This window comes from Lepidochelys olivacea (assembly GCF_965140295.1).
Source record: "Lepidochelys olivacea isolate rLepOli2 genome assembly, chromosome: 16".
NCBI lineage: Eukaryota > Metazoa > Chordata > Testudines > Cheloniidae > Lepidochelys > Lepidochelys olivacea.
The window spans coordinates 9,513,845-9,537,435 of NC_140426.1; the positions used below are offsets into that span (position 1 = coordinate 9,513,845).

At 46.0% G+C, this 23,591-nt stretch overlaps 1 protein-coding gene across 2 annotated transcripts in view; it reads left to right on the forward strand.

Annotated features, from left to right (window-relative positions):
- CACNA1B (calcium voltage-gated channel subunit alpha1 B) overlaps window positions 1-23,591 on the forward strand; it is a 471,028-nt gene that overhangs the window by 263,099 nt on the left and 184,338 nt on the right. Inside the window, exons 8-11 of one of the 2 annotated variants that reach the window (XM_084649844.1) lie at window positions 7,836-7,951; window positions 18,065-18,121; window positions 18,875-18,946; window positions 20,689-20,778. In XM_084649844.1, coding sequence (XP_084505970.1) covers window positions 7,836-7,951; window positions 18,065-18,121; window positions 18,875-18,946; window positions 20,689-20,778 — 335 coding nt within the window. The remainder of the gene's footprint in view (window positions 1-7,835; window positions 7,952-18,064; window positions 18,122-18,874; window positions 18,947-20,688; window positions 20,779-23,591) is intronic. The other variant, XM_084649843.1, reaches the window with a different exon arrangement.

Genomic DNA, 23,591 nt, shown 5'->3' on the forward strand with positions numbered 1-23,591 from the left:
GTAACCCATGCAGCTGTGATACTGCTGTCTTTAGACATGTGGTACTTCCCACCCTGGAATGGCTTTCTTCATCAGAAGCAAGATGGCCACAGAATGAAAGGGAAGGCTAAGCAAAACCCACCATTTCTCTTCTCCCACCCCACAGGGAAGCTGAATGAGCCAGAGGAGTCTAAGGAACCTGCTCCCTCCCACCGTCCTTTAAATATAGCCAAGTGTTCCTGCTTATATGTGGACTCTTTTGATGATGGAGACACAGTCACTGTCAGGCCATGGGGAAAGAGTTGGCGTGTTGCCCCATTCCCTGAGCGGAGAAGCAGACTGAACACCCCCAAGATTAGGCCTATCAATATTTCACTGCCCCAGAACAAACCAGGCTGGATCCTATGTGACATACTGGGGCACAATCCAGTCTAGTTGGGGGCTGTCTCACCTCAATCTGCAACATTGGGTGCCTTGCAATGCTTTGCTGTAGTAGCTCCCACCTGGGACACTCACAAACAACCTGCCAGCATGCAAGCTACACCCTGAGTGTCTGTGGGTAACTCCTGCCTGCCAGCTACACCGTGGCTCTCACCAGCCTGGGTTATACTTCAGGGTGACCCCAGCATGCCCCCAGCCCCAGATCTTCCCCCAGGAATGTGTGTTGTGTACTGCCCAGCCCTCTCCTGGAAAGTACACATATATTCAGCCCATTATTCCTTTAAGGGAATAATATGACAGTTTATTTTTTTAAATAGTTATCCAGACACTTCAACTTTAACACTCTCAGGATTCGATAAAACAGTAAAACAAGTTTATTAACTACAAAGAGAGATTTTAAGTGAGTGCAAGTAATTAGGCACAAAAGTCAGAAATTGTAAGAAGAAAAATAAAGATAAAACGTTTACTGGTGCCTAACTGAACAAACTATATTAGATTCAAGCAAAATTTCTCACCAAGTGCTTCCAGCAAGGTTCTGACCAGACTCTTCAGGACAGAACTCCGCCCCCAAAATCCAACAGTTGTTTTCTGTTGTCTTCTCAGGTACAGAGAATGCAGCAGACAGGGAGAGTGGAAGGGGTGTCTTGGGGTGTCTGCCTCTTGTTTTTATAGTCCTGTCCCCCCTTGGAGAAGCATTTCCAGCTGGGAGCAAGGTGACAGGCAGTCTAGTGAAGAAAGGAAACTGCTGTTTCTTTGCTGATAAATAGATTTTTTTTGTCCCTGTTCCCTTCGTTGCCAAAGAATGGCCACTTAGAATGTAATGATTCAGAATATTGGGAATCATTAAAACAGTGATAAATAATAAGACAGAAAATATAATATTGCCTCTATATAAATCCATGAGACGACTAAGCAGGGATATGATTGAGATCTATAAAATCATGACTGGTGTGGAGAAAGTAAATAAGGAAGTGTTATTTACTCCTCATAATACAAGAACTAGGGGTCACCAAATGAAATTAATAGGCAGCAGGTTCTTGGGAGATTTTTAGGCCAGTTTTAATTTCCTGAAAGGTTTGGAAAAGACTCTGAGAAGTATCATTTAGGAGAACTGTCTTTACCAGACCTCTAGGTCTTTTGAGGTTCCTTCGTCACTGTTCACACCAAGGGTGGATTAAAACTAAGTTGGTCCCTGATCCACCAAGATTTTGGGTCATACCCACCCCCCAACCTCTTAAAATGGCAAACTCTGACAAACTCCCCCACCCACACAGCCCTCCGTTCCCCCCCGAACAGCTCTTGCCTTCCTCCCACTCCTCAGTCTTTCATTTTCCTGCCAAATGAGGCAAACCAGCATGTGGCTGTCTGGCACCACTCAGGCAAGCTTGGCCCCAGCACATGCTATGCTGACAGATTCACTGCTGCATTCAGTCTTCCTCTGACTGTGGGGTCTGGATCCCAGGGAACCAAAGAAGTTGCCTTATTCCAAATCTTATTTTCAGCTTGCATTAGGCATCAGCTGTCCATTTCTCTAGGCTGTTGAATGACTAGGCTGTTTAAGATACTGCTTGCTGTTCCCTAGCAAGCCTGTTCTTGGGCACTGCCCTACATTCAGCAACAATAGCTTCCAAATTTAGCCTCCGCAGAGCTCATCCATCTCTCTCGGCCTACTTTATTTTTCCACCTAGAGAATTCTCTTCAGCCAGTGACCAACCCAGACTCTGCAACAGCCGCCTGGCTTGCCAGCTCTACAAGGAAGAATAGCCTTCTCACCAGTTATGTTCATATGGCTGGACTCTAGTCAGATGGGATTATGTTTTTCCACATAGTGCTGCACGCCGTTAGCTTCTTGTGTGCTATGCACGGCAGATTCAGTGTAGCTCTTCATCAGTGGAAGGTCAATTCCCAGTTGAGGTGACAGAGTTGTAGGCTTCTGAACTAGGTTCTGATTCACAAACTAAAGGGGCCTTTGCATGTGCCCAGCTCATCTCTTTTTGGGCACTGGATGGTGATGAAACTGCTCTGTTAGGTCTGTGCTTCAGTTTCTCTCTCTCTTTCTCTCTGCCTGCTTGTACTGAGCATGGCTTTCAATTCAGTAGCCTATGTCTGCCATCCTATTTTAGGAGCTGTGTTCTGATAATTTATGTACAGCACAGTTATATGACTCTGTATAAGAAGGTAATTGTATATAATAATAATAATAAATAGACAGTACATAGCAGCTTTCATCTGAGATGGGTAAATGTTAATGTCCTCATTCTACTGATGGGGAAACGAGGCTCAGGGAGGTTGAAGGACATGGCTGAGGTCACACAGGAAGTCAGAAGTAGCTGACCCCGAGAGGCTGGTAGGAAACCCAAGAACGATGGCCAAATTGTCCAACACTTGCATTTCAGCTGTTTGCTCTAAAGGAGCAGAGCTAACCCTGAGACCTGCTCTTCAGAGACCAATGAAAGGAAGCCAAGGGTTTGGATGTTGTGACACAGTTTATGTCACTGCCAGAGGAAATTGTGGAAACCACATTGCTTGAAATATTTACAGCGAGCAAGGATAAACCACTTGGAAGACCTTCATCAGGCAATAATCCCCTGTTGGTCCTGGTGGTGATTAGCTTAGCTTAATGGTCTCTTTTCCTTAGCGATGATTTCCCTCAAAATGGCCGTCCTGACATTTTTTTACACCCTGATTTACTTTCATCTTCTCCCCACCCAGAAGTTGACCACCCTTTGTGTCTCTTCCTATAGGCTGACTCCAGCAACTTGAACAGCCTTCTGCGCTGAGCAAAAGCAGTGACTCCTTTAGCTCAAGTGGTTTTCATGCTGAAGGTCCTGGGTTTGATCCCTGTTCATGGGTGTGGTGTCTCCATGTAATTTATTACAGATATATTCTGTATGTAGGCCTCATAATGCTTGATTGTCTTCCATCCAAGCAAGGAGTTGAGTATGGGGTTTGCCATAGTGAGGCCTCCTGGCTGCCAGCCTCACTGTGGTGTGGTCCCTGGGTGTGGGGAGAACATCTATGGTGCCGTGCTTTCACTGTGCCCCCTGCTGGTGCCCAGCCAGCAGGGAGCCCCTGGGACAGGAGAGAGTGAGGTGGAGGAGGAAGAAGTAGCAGGGAGCCATTAGGGAGCATGTGGGGGGACAATCTGGCTTCTGGACGCACATAGATGAACAGGGAGGTTGATGGGAGGCTGAAGGGGATGATGGGAATTTGAGGTAGCCTGGGTTGAATTATTCCAAGACTCCAGGCTCCCACTACCTCCCCCAATCCTGTTGTTTGCCTTGGTAAAAGTGGGCTGTGATGGGAGAAAGTTTTAGAGCCAACTGCATTGGGCTATGTAGATGGGTGCCTCCATCAGCACCTTGGTAACCTGGTACTGTCTGGGATCACCAGACTTAGTGGAGTTTATGCCCAGCGGGGGGGAGGGGTGTTTTTCTCTTTGTACCAGCTTACTCTCAAGAGTAGATCAATGAAACAACCATCTCCTTGAACCACTCAGAGTCTGTCTCTGGTGCCTGAACTCATTTGCACAACAGTAGGAGAAAGAGAAGAGAGACACTTGGAAAAGTGATGCCAAAAAGAGATGAACAGGTCATGGGCCATCCAACCCCTGGAGATGGTTGTCTCCAGCTCCAACTTGCAGTGAATTGTTGGAGAATCTGCTGCCCGTCCTGTGGATAGATAAGGGCTTTCGGTCTCCAGGGCTGTCAGTCTGGCATCCTTCACCGGCAGCATTAAATTCACAATGAAAAAGAGCCAGGAAAAAATCTCCTCTCCTAAAGTTAGAGCTTGGTGTGTGAAAGGCTAGATAGCCCTGCCTGCATGGGTCACTGCTGTTAGCATCTCACCTCCCCGGTGAGAGCACTCTCTTGTGCTTCATCTACCTCCTGCCCCAAAGTATGCGTGACATCATGCTGCAAAGCATCCACCCATTGAAACAGAGAAGGCCACAGTCTGTGTAAACTAGCCCCACTGTGTGAACGGGACACAATGCCGGGGATCACCTTACAAGGAATAGTCCTGTCGGTTGAGAGCTGCTCTGCTGTGTGGCGGGATGCCTGGATAGCTCTTTCCTGCTTTCACTTCTGTGACGCTATGGGGGATTTTTGGTTGTCACTGGTGTGAAAATAACAATTTTGGTAAATAAATCAGAAGGTTCATTTAATGCCAGCCACCCCCATCTCAGGGTCCTTCTCTGTTCTCAGCGAGAGTTGGATGAAAATTTTCTGACAACATACTTTTTTTTTAATGGAAAATGGCTTTTGGATTTAATAGAAATTTGTGATCATTTTGTGTATGTGTGTGGGGGGGAGGGGGCGGGCAGTTGCTGAAAACCCCAAAACTGGAAAACTTGAGAATTTGTTGGTCTTCAGTGTTGTCCCCACTTCCCCACAAAAAGAAAGAAAAATGTTTAAGAAAGTGTGTGTGTGTGTGTGTGTTGAAAATTTTAATGGAGGGAAAAAATAATCTCCCCCACTGTGAGCAGATGCATGGGGATAGTCCTCTGTTTCCATCCGGCATCTACATGTCACCACCAGGAAAACCCTTCCCCAAAGCGCCCTTGTCTGCAGTCCAGGTGGCTTGGGTGGCAGCTCCTTAATCATACCAGAGAGTCAATGAGGAGTGAATTGAGGTGCTCTTCCTCCACAGCTTGTCCAAACTCAGCCACCATTGGAGAACAAGAGACCTGGTCTGAAATACAGCCTTGCTCTTGCATGTGGCAGTGGTAGAGCATATAACTTTAGGATTAAACATATTCCATTTGTGGCTGTACCTGGCAGAGGTCACTGTAATGACATGTCTCCAGGGACTGTATCTATGATAGTTGATTACATACAACTTCCTCTGCTAGTCAGTGTTGGCTGGAGCCTGTCACAAGGTCTAACCTTGCATCTTACAAGCAGGTGTCAGTGAGCCTGGTTAGGAGCCACAGTATTACAGTCTTGGGCCTTTCTGCCTCATTCGCTGCAGGATCTAAATCCACTAGTCAATAGCCAAGAGCATATTTAACCTCAGCTAGGATTTACTTTTCCCTGGGCCCAGATTGTGACTGGGGGGGGGGGGATGTGCACGTGTAAGGGACCTCTCCCCACATTTTAGGTGCATTGCTCAAGAGCCAAGAACATTCATAGTCGCTGCACTCAGGAGAACTCAAAGACTGCTCTGTCCAGGCCCACTGCAGCACACCTTGCCCAGAAGCGGGTCAGGGGAGACTTTGGCCCTGTTTTTCTGCCTCCCACTGCTCTAAATCTTGGACAGGTTAAGCGCAGTCCTTCAGGACACTCTGCCTGGGGCACTGCAGCACCAATCACCTCCTACTCAGGGCTGTGCTTATCTGGCACAATCTAGCCCTGCATAATTTGCAGTGAAACACACTGTATAGCAGTAATCATAGCCCAGCTGTGCCTCCAGGCATGGCAGTTTTAAAGGAGTACTGTCTCTGCCCCGGCACTGTCAGATCTCATCCCTCCTCTCTCTGAAAGAAATCAAAACTGACTGGAGGTCCCATGGCCTGGGCCAATGGGTGCTGAACCAGAAAGGAGAACATTAAAAAAAGACAGAGAGGGAAATCAGTATCCCTGCCGACACGTGCAGGTTTGCGAATCGCAAGCTAGACGCCCACCGAATACCAAGGCAGGCACTTGAGACTGGGAGTGACCGTGCTGCTCCTCCACCCAAAGAATGGGGTCATGAGTTGTGCTGTTGGATGTGAGAGGGGAGAGGAGAGTCATAAGATTGAGACTGAAGAGCAGAATAACGGCGTATGTGATGGCAAGTATCAGCTGCTAGCCAGTTGCGCTGTGCTGTGAATCAAGCTCTCACTGCAGTCCCTTCAAAACCAGTCAGACAATCCCTCCTGACTAAGCTAAAGTGTCAGCTTTGACAGATGAAATGAAAATCATGAAGCTGCCTCCGGCACCTCTAATCCCCTACCCCCACCCTTGCTGTTAACCATAGAGCGTGTTTGGATAACAGGGCTGGATGCTTTGAATGGGAATCTAGAAAAGAATGACAAAAGTAACTGGAAGGCTGCAGGGACTGGCCAAGCTTGGCTCAATGATGGCTAACTGGAGGATAAGAGGATCATCTGTAAATACTTGGAAGGTGTGAACACCAAAGGTCCAATCCTGATCTCCCTCATACCACTTTTACCCAGGTGTAAACTCCATTGGCTTCAGTGTAGTCACTCCTGATTTACCCCCAGGTGAGATCAGAATCAGCCACAAAATGAGAGAGGGACTGGCCAGGGTAATTCAAAGCTGTGTTCCTGGGAGCCACTGAATTGAAACAATGAGCAAAAGGAACAGCAGGAGAATATCAGGAAAAGCTTCTAACAGTGATGTGTGTTAGGCTGCAGAATAGCCCTCATGAGGGAAGTGGTGGATACACCATCGCTAGGGCGATTTAAACACAGACTAGAATATAATGTGTAAGAGATTACCCCATTGGCTGGGGGATCCATTAGATGATTCTGTGTTCCGGGTGATTTCTGGCACACTCCTCTTTATAGTTCCATTTTTGACTATGGGTTTCCATGTAATTTTAGGTTTCAGAGTAACAGCCGTGTTATTCTGTATTCGCAAAAAGAAAAGGAGTACTTGTGGCACCTTAGAGACTAACCAATTTATTTGAGCATGAGCTTTCGTGAGCTACAGCTCACTTGATCAGATGCAAGTGAGCTGTAGCTCACGAAAGCTCATGCTCAAATAAATTGGTTAGTCTCTAAGGTGCCACAAGCACTCCTTTCTCTTCATGTAATTTTAGCAGCGAATGGGACTTCCCGGATCCTCAGCCTAGGGTTGTGTGAGATGTTTGACCATAACTGCCGAGTGCCCACCCGCACTCTTGATTCAAGTTTGACTTGCATGTGTGAACCTCCACCCAGGCCTGTGAAAGTTCAGCGATGGGCTAAAACTCCCCATTCTGAATTCTAATCCACGTTCAGCGTGCTTTGTGACGGTACGAGTCCTACAGGCACCTCCGCTGTGGGATAATATTTTGACCTTTATTAAGTTGTGTTTCTGGGAAGAGCTGAGGGTTTTGTTTGCATGCACCTTATGACGTAGTGTTGTTATGAGTAGCAGCGGTATGGTGGTTGTTTTAGTTATTTAGTATAATGGTAGTGCCTCACAGCCGCAGTCCTGCACTGGACCCCATTGGGCTGGGCAAACAGAGAACAAAAAGCTTACAGTCAGAGTATGAGCCCTGAGACGACAGGTGGAGACAGACAGACAGATAGGGAAGCAAAAGGAAATAAAGGGACAATATTTGTCCGTACACCTGCTGCCTAACTATTGACAAGTGTTTTGTAGGCATCCTGGCAATGGAGAGTTTTAAAAGTAAATTTGAAGGAGAAAGGAGGAGGAGTTAAGCTGTCTTGAACCTTGTGTGATCCACATTCTCTCTCTCTGCAGCGAGTTCGCCAAAGAGCGTGAGAGGGTAGAGAACCGCCGGGCCTTCCTGAAGCTCCGTAGGCAGCAGCAGATCGAACGAGAGCTAAACGGGTACTTGGAGTGGATCTTCAAGGCAGGTAAGGAGAGAGCCCTCCTCCTGCTTTGTCTCAACTTGTGTGTGCTGTGACTGCGACCACCTTGTGATGCTAAGGAAACAGCCTTGTGTTGAAAAATTAGGCCTCTCCCCCTTTTAAATAGCATGAAACCCTGACTGACACTGCAGGGCACACTATCCTCCCAGCTCCCTAAGTTGCACCCACAAAATATGCTTCTGCAAACAGATAACTGTGTGCTCAAAACAAACAGTTGCACGTGCAAAATGGACAAGTGCTTGCAGTGACTCATTCTGTGCCCATACCTGCCTCTTTGTTCATGCCTGTAACTTCTGTGTCCGTGCTTTACCATGCACAGCTTAGGTGCCTCGATTTGAAAAAAAAATGACCTTGTGTATCTCCTGTGGCTTCATTTCTTTTCCTTTATTTTTTGGATGGCTTTTACCCCTTCTGCAAACCCATCCATGGATTGCCCTGCCCCTCTGTGAATTCCTCGGAGGCATTCACATTTGCTGGGATTGGAAGAGGAGCTTGCAGTAGTCAAGGCAGAAGATGGCCGTGGCCTGGACAAGAATTTTGACAGTCTGGTCAGAGAGGAAAGACTGAAGCTCTGAAATGTTAAGTAGGAGGAAGAAGCAGTCGCAGTTTGTATGGTCACAGGAACCCGGTATTTCACACAGTTCTCTGTAGAGTGGCAATCAAAAGCCAGTTGTATTGACCAAGCTTCATTGAATGTAACTGCTCACCTGGAACTACCCTCAATTAGTTAACCACACTTTATCTCCCTTTTAATTCTGTGGTTCCTTAGCATTCGAGAAAGGAACCATTCACATTGCTTTCTATTTATAAATTGTCCCTCCATTTGTTTACAACTTTGTGCTACTTCAAATTCAAATTAATTAAAGGTTTATCTAGTAGCTAGAGGAGAGGATGCCTCAGTTCTAATCCCATCTCTTGCTGCCTTGCCTTAGGGGCCCTCGTGACTACGTGGTCTCTCTGAGCCGCAGGATGTGTCTACGCTGTAGCCGGAGGTGTAATTTCCAGCTCAGATAAAAATATATGCGCTAGCTTTGGTGGATCCAGCATGCTAAATAGCAGTGTGGATCCATAGCAGTGTGCCCTTGGCAGCACAAGCCGTGGCTCAGGCTAGCCACCCTGAGTGCTGTCCTATCTAAGATCCTACGTAGGTGCTCTGGGTGGCTAGCCCATCCTGCCACTCTGGCTACATGGCTGTACTTAGTATGATAGCTCAATCAAAGCTATCGCAGGTATGCCTACCCCAAATAGAAGCTATACCGCCAGCGTAGAGGTACCCTCGGTTACCCCCATCGGTCAAATGAAGATAACAACACTGTTCTTGCAAGGGTGTGGCCTGGTTTTATTCTGACTGGTGAAAGAGCTTTGACGTGTTCTGCTGAAAGGACCTGTGCAGGTGCCAGCTATTACTGGAAGTGGCTGTTTGAAAATTGAGGTGCGTACGTCGCAAAACATGCGGTGAAATCTCTTCCCTTAAATTTGCACGCCACTGCGGTACCTCTCCGTGGGAACGTCTGGCTGCTGTGTCACTTTGCCCCCAAATGTTGCGTGAGTGTGTGGTACAAATGCTATGAAATGCCTGTCGTTTCCATTTTATCTAATGACATTTAGAACTGCAAAGCTTAAAGGAAGTAGCTGAATCAGGGAATAATAAAACACTCCTCCAGAGGCATTGTTGGAAATACAATAGCAGTGCAATACAGTGCAGCCTGAAGGAAGTTTCATGCAGCAGAAAAAAAAAAAAAAAAAAAAAAAAAAGAGTGAGCTAGGTTGGGAAATCATTAAATGCAAAAAGTAACATAGGGGGCTGTGCTAAAGCTGAGAAATCAAGCGCTCAGAAGTCAGGTCTTGAAATCTTGGCCCCAGTGAAGTCAATGGGAATTTTGCCAGAGCAAGCTGCTTCAGAGGAAGGTGAGAGAAACCCATTCTGGGGAGCCCTGGACCAACCAACCCACATGGCTACTTAAGGAATGCAGAAGTAAGAATGCTGGCATTACTAAAAGACCTTAGAGACAGCTCACTGCTGGTAAATCCCCAAAGCAATATACCTTTAATGGATGCAGAAATGGACTTACCTGAGGCTGCTTTAATGGAGGAGTTTATAACTTTGGCAGAGGCCTATCTAGTTGAGGCATCTGAAACAAAGGTGTGCTTAGTGGTGACGTCCTTAATATGGGACTGCTTGCATGAGGCATACTTAATACAGGAAGCCTTAATTGAGGGAGTACTTAACAAATGCTTTTTAAACAAAAGGGTAGGGAAAGAAAGAGAAAGCACTGGATTTAAATGTGCATGACTTAAAAATAAATTACACCCATTTTCTTAAAGCTTGAATTGATTTCTTCCCCCCCTTCCCCCCCCGAAACAGTGTTATAAAACAAGCCCTGCAAATGCTAATATTTCAGCTGGAATTTAATTAGAAGAGTGGTTTTGGTATTTTTAGTGCTTCCAAGCTTGAAGACAGCCAATTTTACTTAAACTTCCCAGAAGAGCTTACCTTGGGGCTGAGACCAAGCACTGAACATTTTAGCTCATCGGAATTTGTTTGAGGAAGCTGTGAGTGACGGGAATAGAGGAGCTAGTCTGGAAACTGCATCTCAGCTCGGAGTGCAGGTTTGGGAGAGTGTTTGGGAGAGAAGAGTTTGTTGCGGGAAGACTAGGCCAGACAGGAGTCCTGCATTTGGCTCTAAATGGGGTGTGATCACTCTCATCTCTTGGGGAGCCCAACAGTCTAAATTCAGCTCCTGTCTGTCTGTGCCAGGGATGTGGGCGGTTGTGCCTCAGGGTTGGCACAGGGTCATGGCTAGTGGTTAGAGCAGGAGATGGTAGCCAGGGAATCAGAGTCAGAGGCTTGGTGCCAGGGCCAATGGTCAGAGCCAGAGTCAGAAGACAGGAACTGGAGCTGAGGTTCAAGATGGGGGTTCTTAGTGTGAGGCCAGGCAGGATCAGGGCTGGGGACAGGGCAGGAGCAGAGTCTATCTGTGGGCACGCGCTTTGAGCAATCACTGAACTGCTGCTACGCATAGGACCTGGTTTGCTGATTCTTTCAATCAATCAGGTGGCGTAGTCAATCAGGTAGCCTACTACAGCTGCACTCATTAGGTTGCCAGGAGACTGGCTTTGCTGCCGGCCCCGATTCCTGACTCTGTCAGAGTTCTGTTTCCTGGCCCCATGAGTCTCCCCAAACTGGCTGATAGTTTCAACGCTCCAGTGAAACATCAGGTGGCTAGGACCAGTCCCTTGGAAGGCTGTGAATATCAGGGCAGAGTCCTTAAACTGGAATCTGTTTTCATTGGGGAGCCAGTTCAGAGAGCAGAGCACTGGGGTGATGTACCTGTGCTACCCCATGGTGTTAAGCAGATGGGCTGCAGCATTTTGTACCAGTTGGCGCTTTCCCAGGGTATGGGGCTCCATTCTGAGATACAATGAGGTGCATTAATCAAGGCTGGAGGTTACGCGTGTGTGGATCACCGTGGCCAAGGATGACATGCAGACTCCTGCTCGGCTGTGGATGAGGCTGGTGGCTTTTTACTGTCACCATCCTTTGGACGCCTGGTAGCACTGAAGACTGCAAAAGGACCCCCATAAGGACTGCTGCAGACCATATTAACACTGAGGGCCGATGCCCTCAACAGAGAGGGCTTGTTATCGAGGAAGTGGCTTTGCCCCCAAAAGCTTATAGCCTACATTCACAGGCGGTCCAAGTGAGAATCGCAAGCCACGGAGGGAGGCGAGAGGAGGAGGTGGGCACAAGAATAAGACCTTGGGGGTTACTCATTCCAACATGTGCATGTCTTGATGGCTCCCTTGCAGTTTTCCAGGGGCAAATTTATATTTTTAATGAATGAACTTGCTTTGCGTAGGCAACCCAGCAAATATGAGTTTTTAGGAGGTTTAGGGGGGATGTGGATAAGGAGAGGATGGTTGTTAGGCAGACACATTTCAGGTGGGTGTTTAATAGATAATGGGGCATTATGGAAGAAGGGCCTGGAGGTGGACAAGAGAGAAGGAAGCCAACATATAGGGTCTGATTCTGCTTTCACGTTGGTCTAAATGTGGTGTGACTCTGTTCGGGTTAGCAAAGATACACTGGTGTAAAACTAGGATGCAAGGAGAATTTTTATAGATTCATAGATTTTTAAGGTCAGAAGGGAACATTGGGATCAACTAGTCTGACCTCCTGCATAACCCAGACCACAGAACTTTACCCTGTAACTCCTGCCTCAAGCCCGTAACTTCTGGTTGAGCATATCTTTTAGAAAGAGACACCTTTGATTTAAAGACTGCACAGACTAAAGAAGGAAGTCCATGGGATTTTTTTAATAAACCCTGCAGAAGGGTAATCCCAACCCACTGTTGAAACGTAGCCAGCTCCTGATGCGCAGTGTCTGTGGATTGCGTTGTTTTACAGCCCTAGACCCACAAACACAGTTCTCTTACCAAACACCACTTCCTCAGCGAATTCACCGCCAAGGGATACCTAGCTGGAAACCAGGGAAAGCTGCTGTTGTGTTGGGAACCTTCAGCCACTCACTCTCTGCTGGGGAAGGGTATTTTCCCTTTGGCTCCAAGGGAAGGTGGCAAGGAGTTTATGTGAAACGGTGCCCTTTAGGGGAATAAAGGAGAAGAGCACTGAGGAGACACCGATTTAATCCGTGAAAATGATCTTGCCACTGCTGCTTTCTTCATTAAACTCCTCAGAGCTGTAGCAACTGTTAGGCTTTCATGTTGCATTTCTGAGGGAGCTGAGAGCTAGAACGTCCCTCTGGAAAGAGAAAAGCATTCCTAAGTCCCCAGATAGTCTTTTGAAGCCATCCCTCTTATCTTACAAGGACATGCATCATTTGAAAATGTTTTCGCTTTGGAGACTGAAAGTCTTACAATTCAGAGTGAATCAAGCCGCTTCTTGCATTTTAATTCCTTTCAAGTCCATCTCCTAGCCATAGCCCTTCACTGCCCGATCCTGTGCATTTCTTTTCCCCTGGAATAAGTGATGTTTGGGACGTTTCATTTAACCTTTCTCTTCCAGCTCATTGTAGCGTGAGTGTCATGCTCCGGCATTGTGCGCTTTTAAGAGCATCGGGATGTAGCCTTTGTGGAAGAGGCACAGAGACAGCAATCCCCTCACCCAGCTGAGACTAGAAGCCTGGATTAATTAGAGAGTCAAAGCCATGCCAGAGATTCAGCAGGAGGGAGCTCATTCATGGGACATGTGATGGGCCCAGATGAAAGTTTAGTGGGGTTCTCCTTATAGATGCATTTTTGTCTTTCATATTTACTAGCCCCAGTGACTTAACTTGCTTTTTCTGCCTTGTATTTCCATTGCATCTTTAATTCCAATAATCCAGCCTTTTCCTTGGTGCACACGGTCCTTTCTCTACATGCCAGAGATTGTAGAAGCAGCAGTGGTCTCTCTGTTGTGATGTTTGGCTTGCTAGCTTGCAGCTCTTTAGGGAAAGGGCTGTCTTTATTTTGTGCCATGTACAGGTCCAAGCATATTCTCAACACTTAATTAGTAGCAATAGGTCTAATCTTGAAGGCAGCCATCACTATGATAGTTAAGTGCAGAGAGTTCCCTACCCCCATGTTCTTAGTGGGCAGTGGTTGCTAATATAACCCTTGCTCCTTGTCAGTTATTCTGTCTGATTTAGAATTATCACCTGCTTCCCATCCTCTCAATTTTCTTTCAAATGTTATATTTCATGAGAATCGCTAAAGCAACACAAAAAGAAAAGGAGGACTTGTGGCACCTTAGAGGCTAACAAATTTATTTGAGCATAAGCTTTTGTGAGCTACAGCTCACTTAATCGGATGCATGCAGTGGAAAATACAGTGGGGAGATTTTATATACACAGAGAACATGAAACAATGGGTGTTACCGTACACACTGTAACGAGAGTGATGAGGTAAGGTGAGCTATTACCAGCAGGAGAGAAAAAAAACCTTTTGTAGTGATAATCAAGGTGGGCCATTTCCAGCAGTTGACAAGAACGTGTGAGGAACAGTAAGGGGGGGGATAAACATGGGGAAATAGTTTTACTTTGTGTAATGACCCATCCACTCCCAGTCTTTATTCAAGCCTAAATGAATGGTGTCCAGTTTGCAAATTAATTCCAATTCAGCAGTCTCTTGTTGGAGTCTGTTTTTGAAGGTTTTTTTGTTGGAGAATTGCCACTTCTAGGTCTGTAATTGAGTGACTAGAGAGATTGAAGTGTTCTGTGACTGGTTTTTGAATGTTATAATTCTTGACGTCTGATTTGTGTCCATTTATTCTTTTACATAGAGACTGTCCAGTTTGGCCAATGTACATGGCAGAGGGGCATTGCTGGCACATGATGGCATATATCACACTGGTGGATGTGCAGGTGAATGAGCCTCTGATAGTGTGGCTGATGGGATTAGGCCCTGTGATGGTGTCCCCTGAATAGATATGTGGACAGAGCTGGCAACGGGCTTTGTTGCAAGGATAGGTTCCTGGGTTAGTATTTGCTCTGCTTGCAATTTCTATGGATTGCTTTGTTTTACAGCCCTAGACCCACAAACACAGTTCTCTTACCAAACGCCACTTCCTTAGCGAAGTCAATGCTGAGGAAGTCATAGTAAAAGATACTAGTCACAAGGTACCACGCCTCCTCCACTGACCTGCTCATTCAGCAAGTTAAAAAACCTGTGTAAAGTTGCTGAAGTTCCTCCAGTGTGTTGTGGAAGGTGCTGCTCTTTAACTCTGCCCAAGATATTAGGCAGATGGGAGTATCCATCTAGAGAGGGAACTTTTGGGAGCTGGGACAGAGGAGGACCTGGAGGGAAATTCTAAGGAGAATCAAGTTTGGGGTGGATGCTTTGGGTGAGGTATTTTGTTACTAGTAAAGACAAACCCTGGGCAGCGGTTGTGTTTGGGAAGCAACTCAGGGTCTGTGTGCTGTGAGGAGGACAGAGGAAGGAGCCATCTGATTTACGGTGCTGTTCTGAAAGAGAGAGCATGTGATATGGGTGAAACACGTCTATACTAAGCTGTCACATCACATAACTCCCAACGCCCTACTGGCCTCTATCCTTATGACTGCTGGACCCTGACCGTCCTGATTAGGGTTGACTCTTTTGTTAGTTTATCTGATGTGGGGACACACATGGTCCATGACACTGTGATGTTAGTACATCATGTTGCATCAATACCTCGTCACTGCTCAACCTGGTCCCATGTTCACAAACGTGGTCCCATGTTCACAAACCCGAAAGACTTGAGACTTGGGACTGCTCTTCAAGTGATGTCCACAGGAGGGTGAATAGCCTTGAGAAGATCTGACTTGTGAGCTCACTAAACATGAGGCCAGTCAAAAAGTGGGAAGTAAGACTTCTCCCCCTCTTATCAGTCACTTGTTTCTGAAAAGAGCAAATAGAAATTTATTTTGTTCCTGCTCTGATAGGAATCCAGTGTAGAATGTACATGGGGCTTCCGTTCAAAAAAGTTGTTTTTCTGGGGACTTTTCATAAACTAATAACAGGTTTCAGAGTAGCAGCCGTGTTAGTCTGTATTCGCAAAAAGAAAAGGAGGACTTGTGGCACCTTAGAGACTAACAAATTTGTTAGTCTCCAAGATGCCACAAATACGCCTTTTCTTTTTAATAAACTAATAGAGTCTGTAATAAGATTACATTAAAAATAAAGTTCCTCATAGTAGCAATGAGTTCACCATTCTTGGCCTAAATCAGACGTGGCATAAGCACACACATCTCCACAGAGTTCCATGTACTTATGCCAGGTCTGAATTTAGACTATTGAGTCTAATGGTGTCTGCATGACATACCCCTGAGTTTCACTCTTTGGAGCACTCACCTTGGCCAGCATGTCAGGTAGTCCACAGCATAATGCATTCCAGTCTCTCGTTTATCAACTTCAGGTTCTAAACGATTGTGCTCCTTCAGCAGAGCCAGCTGGCGGCAAATCTCACAAACACCAGGGCACACCTCTTTGTATCATTTCTTCATAGTCTTTGCTTCAGTTGCAAACATGAAGTTTACACTCAAATCTAAGCCAGGCTGTTGGATTTTAGTTTTCACTGTAACGTAATGTATCTGGCTGGGTGGAATAAGGCTCGGAGAAGCTACAGATAAAGACCTGCATTATTGGGATATGCAGTCCATCGTCCTGCCAAAAGAAGATCGTTCTATATTGTACGTTTACTACTCCTTGGCTCATTCAAAGGTAAACTGGACAAAGTGACAAGGGTTCTATTACTTCCCTTGGGAGACTATTCCACAGCCTACGGGACCTGACAGTCACAGACCACTTCTTTCCTTAATTTATCCCAGTACCCCACATTTAGTACCCCTTTCTACAAAGGTAAATTATTCCTCTTCCTCCTATTTCAGATACATCATATTCCCTTTGAGTTGTCACTTAGCCATATTTAACTCTTGTCTTCTTCTCCCTCCCCACCCCACTCCTAAACATTCCCGCAGCTCTTCTCTGAACTACCTTCAACTTGTACATATCTTTTGGATACTGAGGTGTCCAGTGATATTCCAGGTGGAGTCACACATGAGCCGTCTAGAAAGGCACTTTCTACTTCCCTGTCCTGTCACGTGATGCCTTTACATATGCGCCCAATTATATTGGACTCATTGGGTACCTTGTAAAACTGCAGACTCATCTATCATTTGCTCTTTGCGATCACCTTCCAGTCTCCGTCAGCACCTCTGCTTCCTGGATTTCTCCCTCCCGCTGACTGAATGTCTCTAATTACTTTGCACTCAGATGCATTAATCTGCATTTTCCCCAGTTGAATCTCATTTTGCTCTTTTCTGCTCATATTTCTAATCTCTCTGACCCTTTGTATTATTTCTCCTTTCAATTTTGTGTCTTTTCATTAGTTTAGCAGCATTCACTACCTCTTCCATATAATTAATAAAGATATTTTAAGACTGTTGTTAACATCCATCTCTCTAGTATCTCTCTAGATAGCTCCCTCAAGTAATAGGTTCTTTGCTGTTTCGTCTGTTTCTTTAGCCAAATCTAAGATGATTTAAATTGTCTTTTCAAGTAGGATTTTGTGAGATACTCTATCAGATACTTTACTAAATCCAAGTGCACAGTTATGCTCAAGAATGTAAAGAAAATTACCATTTAAAATGCCAAAATCTTGTGAGGTTCGCCAGTCCCTTCTTTAAAAAACCCTCTGACAATTCAGTATTGTACAGTAATAAGCCAAAACACTGTAGAACTATTTATACAAACCCTGGCCTTTTGGATTGTTGCTGTAGAATACTGCATAGTGTAGTTTCATGTGGATGGAATTTGCCCTACTCTCTAGTAAGTAAAAGCCCAACTGGTTCCATGCTTTGGCTTCAGTCAATACTAAGTTCATACATTACTGGAAAGCATCATCAACTCTGCCAATTTTGGAGACAGTTCATATAAACATGGAAAACAAAAAATGTATACCAAGTTTTTTCATGTGTATTTCATGTGTAGTTTTAGCTGTGTTGACATAGTGGATGAAATCCTGACCCCACTGAAATCCACTGGAGTTTTGCCAGTGTCTTCGGTGGAGCCATGATTTCACACAGATGAGTTGCAGATCAGTGCATAATTGCCTTAAGTCCTGGCATTGATGAGTGAGTGTCTGAGACATGGTAATGGCATACGGCCTCTTTCACTGCTGGTAGGATGGTACTACAATATATGCTTACGCCTGTGCAGATCTTGGGTCCAGGTTGGAGTAGATGGCAACAATTGCTCTCCAGATAATCTCCACTGCAAGCAAGTGGGTGGGGACTGGGCAGAGAGGTGTGGGCAAAGCCAATGCTCTGCCATCTTACTTGTCTGAGGAGGTGGCTCGGTGAGAGGGGAGAAGCAAGCTGCAACCTTTCTAAGGTTTTAATAACTTGTTTTCTTCCTTGGAGCAAGAAGGGCACAAGGGAGTAATTATGACTCTCGGTGCTGCCCCTTATTCAATGCTGAGTCTAAAGACTCAGTCTAGTTGGGTGGTATGGTGAGCTGAGGCTGTGGCAAAGGTCCACGCCCACTGCCTCCCAGTCAGGGAGCTTTACAATGACAATGCAACTGATCCAGGGTTGAGCGCTGCTGTTTCCCTTTTTTCAGAGGAGGTGATGCTGGCAGAAGAAGACAAGAATGCTGAAGAGAAGTCCCCTCTGGACGGTAGGTTGTTTTGCCTTGTACTTTTCCTCTTGCAATAGAGGAGAGGTTTATATGCCATTTGCAGATGTGGTTTTCACTGTGACCTAGCGGGTACAAGCACCATATCTTTGCATGCAGCTGAAAATTCTGATCCTAGCCTTGGAGCAAAGACAGCTAAAATTCCCTCTTCCTGTGTAGGACTTCTTCAAAGTTTCAGGTGGACAATCAGCAGCTATGAGACACGTCTTTCTGGGATGGGGTGCCACTCCTGGGATATGCCAGACTCCCAGTGTAATTGTGGGGGTCTGGTGTGCACAGGGCCCCCTACCAGCCTCTGGGTTGCATAGAGGGATGTGTCTACTTGTAGCCTCGAGGGGAAAGCTGCAGTGTGGATGCCAGCAAAATAAATAAAGGCAGGACTCTAAATCAAGGTTTTCAAAAGGATTTGACAAAGAGACTAAGACCCCTGTTACTTTTAAGCAGTAAGACATAGCAGGGTGTGGTGATCTTATCTAATCTCACGACTCATAGGGGCCTCATGTTAGCAGGAGAACTCGAGGGAGTACGATTTCCAAAACAGGTGCCGTGAGACTAGTGTTTTCCCCCTGCCTCTGACATCAAGCTCTTAGGATGTTACAGACAGTGAACGTTCAGTTAAAGACTCTTCCCTCTCCCTTTTCTGACCATCTTTCGTCCTCCTGTGTCTCCTCCTTTTCCCTTCCCTCCCCGTCCCTCCCCTTCTCTTTTTTTGTTTCTCCTCCCATTCACTGTCAGGGAGGGCCGCCTCCGAAGGGCCAGTTCAGCAAGGCACAGCACCGGCGGAGACTGGCGGCAGCAGCTACAACAGTGAGTGGATTGCAAATCAACAGGGGGTTAGGTGGCACAGTGGGGTGATGCTTTTTGCTCGTGGCCTCAGATCCTGAGTACCGTAGGTCACTAGGAACAAGGTTTGTCTGAATCCTCCATGGCCACTGGTCCACCATTCGAAAGGATCACAAAATCTAGCGTGCTTTGGAGTGGTTGGTGATCTGCACGCAGGAGAGGCCCAGGAGTGGAAAAGCAGGGGGTAGGGCAGGTCAGGTTGGAGGTGCTTTGGCAGAGCTTTGGGGTGGGAGGGAAGTTTTGCACGGTGCTTGGCGGGAGCCAGTGCTGTTGGTGCCTCATTGTAATGAGCACCTGGTTTGGAGGAATAGCTTTACAAGGTGGGAGTTGTATAAATAAAACAGAGATGGACTTAGGTCACAGAATTCAGACCCAGATATTTAATGCCCCAAAGCTGGGGCCTGTTGGACACTGGGGCCTGTTGGTGTCTAGGATTTATGTTCAGCCTGTTATAAAGTCGGTATATGCAAAAATTGGATCCAGATCCCAGTTCCGATTAGAACCCTTCACCCTCCAAAGTTCGGATACTTGTGAATCTGGGGGGGTTGCTGTGAGCCCATCTCTAAAGTGAACTAACTATGTAATCATTTATAAGAAGGATTTTGATGCTGAGGAGGTGGTGCACCCATTATTCAATCATAGCAATGCAGCTGGTGTAGGATAAGGATCCCCTGTTCACATTACCCTAAACCCCAATTATCCTCAAGACAGTTCTGACATAGCAGATTTCCTATAGGTCTCTAGTGGACAGTTTGTATCACCACACCATGGAGTGTCTTACTGCTGGTATCAAATGGTGCTTAATCATTATATGGTTTTTAAACTTTTATCAAGACGGTATCAAAATATTTTCTGATAGTTTGCAAGGTTCCAAGGCAGGTGGTCTAAGGCTCAGAGCCGGGTTTGCGAGGCAGCAATTCCGCTTTGCCACTGACATGTTCAATGGCCTGGGGCAAATCAGGTAATCTTTCCGTGCCGCAGTTTCTCCATCGGTAAAACAGGGATAGTGATATTTACCAACCTCACAAAAGGGGTTGCTGGGTCAGGCTTATGTTTTCAAAGAGTTTTGACGTCCCCAGATGGAAGGTATTGCAGAGTGGGTGTCATTAAAAAGACATTCACCATGGGATATTATCTGCTTACCCGTGGTATTTCCTGTGCTTAGGGCAACATACAGTGGCAAACTTTCTCTACTGGAATAGAGTGAATGCTGACGTTTTAATGGTGCATGCGGTAGAATGTGAATATGTTAACAGACAATAGCATTACTATCCCATATCTCATCATGGCTCAATTAACCAAGCCAAATCTCTCTTCTGCACATGCCTTTGTTTAATCTAAATATCACTCCAGTAGCTCTGCATGAACAATGGTGGCATGCCCTGCCTCTGAGCTCTAAGAAGCTACCAGGTATTTGTCTTTCCTGCTGCCTTTCTACTTCAGTTGCATTGAGACATGGGTGAACAGAAGTCCTGCCTGGCAAACTTTCAAGATTTAGAAGGTTAAATAAATAATGACCCGGGTATCTAAGCAAGCAGAGGCCACAGTATAAAGCTGTAGGTTGATCCATTTGCTATGGCTTATCCGTATATGGCAGCTTTTAGCTGGCATTGGGAAGGAAATACAGGCCTTGGAGAGTGAGCGGTGGAGAGAGGATTGACTACACAATGTTTATAGTGCTTTTTATTTTTTAAATTTGCATGCAGTGTTGAAAAGAGCTACAATAAAGAAGAGCAAAAATGACCTGATTCATGCTGAAGAGGGAGAGGACCATTTCACAGACATTTGCTCCGTTGGTGAGTACTGGCCCTGCATTCTCTGACGGTGTTAAGAACTCAGGCAAAGTGCTTTCGTGTCACACTCCTCTGAGCTATTCCTTTGTTTCAACAGATGGCACTTAATTGCTAGAACCCATGGACATTTCAGCATCTGGTCCTTAACCAGTGTGCAAGGGAGTGGGAGAGGAGCCAGGAGCGCTCCTCCACACTTTTGCACTCCTGCTTGAGAGCCAGATGCAACCCCAGTCCTTGCCGTTACAGAGCCCTTGGAGGAGTCATTCCTGCATCAGCCACAATCACTCTGGGTCTCCTTTTTGGGAAATGCTCCTTCATGCATATACCACCCGCGGTGTCAGGCTGGGCCTTAAAGTGTTCTCTAGCCTCATCTCTTGTGGGGAGGCGAGGGAATGGACAAAGATCCAAGCTCATAAATGAACAGTGTTCCCTGATGGACACATGGCTGACTTCTTTAAAGAATGGCTTGTATTCTGGATGGTCGCAGGGAAACCCTAGGCTGGGTGTCTCTGCTAGCTCTATAACCTTTACCCAAGCAATGTCTCTTGTTGCAGATCTCCACATTGCTAAGCCAGATGCGGAGATGAAGGGCGCACAAATGGTCACCCCATGCTCACATGCATAAATCAGGTGCAGTGTGCACCATTATATACCTGTCCCAGACCCTTTCCATGACCACAGAATCTTCCAATACATAAAGCAGGAATGTGATAGGGTCCAGAAACCCTACTTGCTTTCCAGAAAATGGGAATTAATTCTCTTCTTAGACCTCACACAGGTGGACAGGGTGGAGTGATGAGACTGGGCTGGAGGGCTGCAAGCTCAGGCAACTCTCTGCTGCTTGAGCACCAGCATAGGGAAGGCCTTTGAGATGATAAATTTCCACCTGGAGTGGTGGCCAGGCTGGACTATAGCCCCAAGCTGGGAACATGTCCTGATTATTTTCTGGTAAATCATTTTGCCTTCTCCCCTCTAACCATCCTGAATGAACCCCAGGAAGAAACTTTGCTGAGTGTGTCTTGATTTTAGTTTGCTGCTAAAGCAGCAACTACTCTCAGCCAGCTTCTAATGCATTACCATGCTATCACAGACACTAAGGAGCAGCAGATCATGAGCTTTTAATGATGCCCGTTGAAAATGGAAGCATAAATGGTGCTTTTCCATGTGCATGTACAAATGTGAATGCACCATGCACACTCACCTCCACTCTTTGAAAATTTGGCACTTAATGGTCTGAGGGCTTGTCAACATGGCAAGTTGCTGCGTGGCAAACCAGGGTGTGAATCTAGAGCACCCTAGCTTGCCACACAGTAATGTCCCATGTGGATGCTGCTATAGTGCAGTGAAAGTCCCGAAGTGAGGCTTGGCGTACAACTAATTGAAAGTACAATGAGCCTAGCTGCTTCTGGGACTTTCACTGTGCTGTAGCATTGTCCACATGGGATGCTACTGCACAACAAGCTGGTGTACTGTAAAATCACACCATGGCTTGTTGTTGCGGTTACTTGCTATGTGAACAGGCCCCAAGAGATTCAAAGGTTTTGGTTTTCTTAAATGAGCAGCGGATCATTCCAGGTGAGTGCTGTATAGCACATTGGTGTGACTCTGCAACCCACCATCCCATCCCCGGGAATCCACCCAGATTAGCCACAAAGCAGTTGAACGGCTCAGCCTGCTGAAACTAGTAGGAATTTTTTGTTGCTGGAGAAATCAGAACATCAGTGTGTGTGTGTATTTTGGAGTGAGGTGGAGTTGCTGTGTGGGTGGCAGGAGGTCCACACTGCTACAGCATTCCCTTATTGCCACGAGGTCATACAGGGAGCTTTTAATCTATTTCTAAGTCCTCTCGGGCTCCAGGAACTTGTGACGCATGAGCAATTCTCTGCATCTAGCGCCTCACGCAGCAGATCTGGTGGAAGCAGGAGCACTTGCACTCATGGATAATCTGATGCTGAACTGAGACCCATCTATTGAGCGTATGGTCAGGAAAATATCTGCGATGCCCCCTTTTCTGTGTGACTGGTTCCCCCGGTTGGGAAGAGTGTGTTTGGTAAAGCATGGCACATGGCGGAGAAGAAGAAACAAACACAGCAGTAAAAACTAAAACTGCTGCAGGCTGTGGAAGAGAGATTTTACCCTCCTGAAATGCATGAAACTCTACATATGATAAATAATCAAAACATACTGGGGTTTATGGATAAAGTGAGGATTTAATGAGGGTTTTTTCCAATGTTTTCCTTATGCTTTAGTAACATATCTCTCTGATGTGACTTAAAGGCCTTAGAAGAACTAACAATCTAATTACAAAGTGTGATGTAAATGTGCTGACCAGTGCAGTAGTTGCACTGATGAGCCTCTTGCCAGCTGTTACCTGCACAAGTTGCTCTGTAATTCAATTAATAGTGCCTCCAGGAACCTTATAGCCACATTAGAAAGCTATAGAACAATAAACATCAGTCACAGTGTGCTTTCTGAAATAATAGTTTAATCCACACTTCTATTTTCTCCCTTCTCTTTGTGTTCTTTCTGTGCTGATAAAACCCCAATGGTAGATCCTGGCTGCCTTGTGATAGGAACATTAGGTACTGGAATGGAAACATTAACACTGGAATATCCAGCCAGTTCAGCACTCTGACTGCCTCATGTCTGGTATGGTTTTCCAAGGAAAGGGCAAAATTCTGCTCAGAGGCACATGACAAATCTGTCATCTCTTCTTGGGCCAAATACCACTCTGATTTACACCGGAGGGTGGGGGGTTCACTTCAGAGAAGTTGCTCCAGAATTTGGTTATCTCAGAGCGGTGTCCACATGAAGAG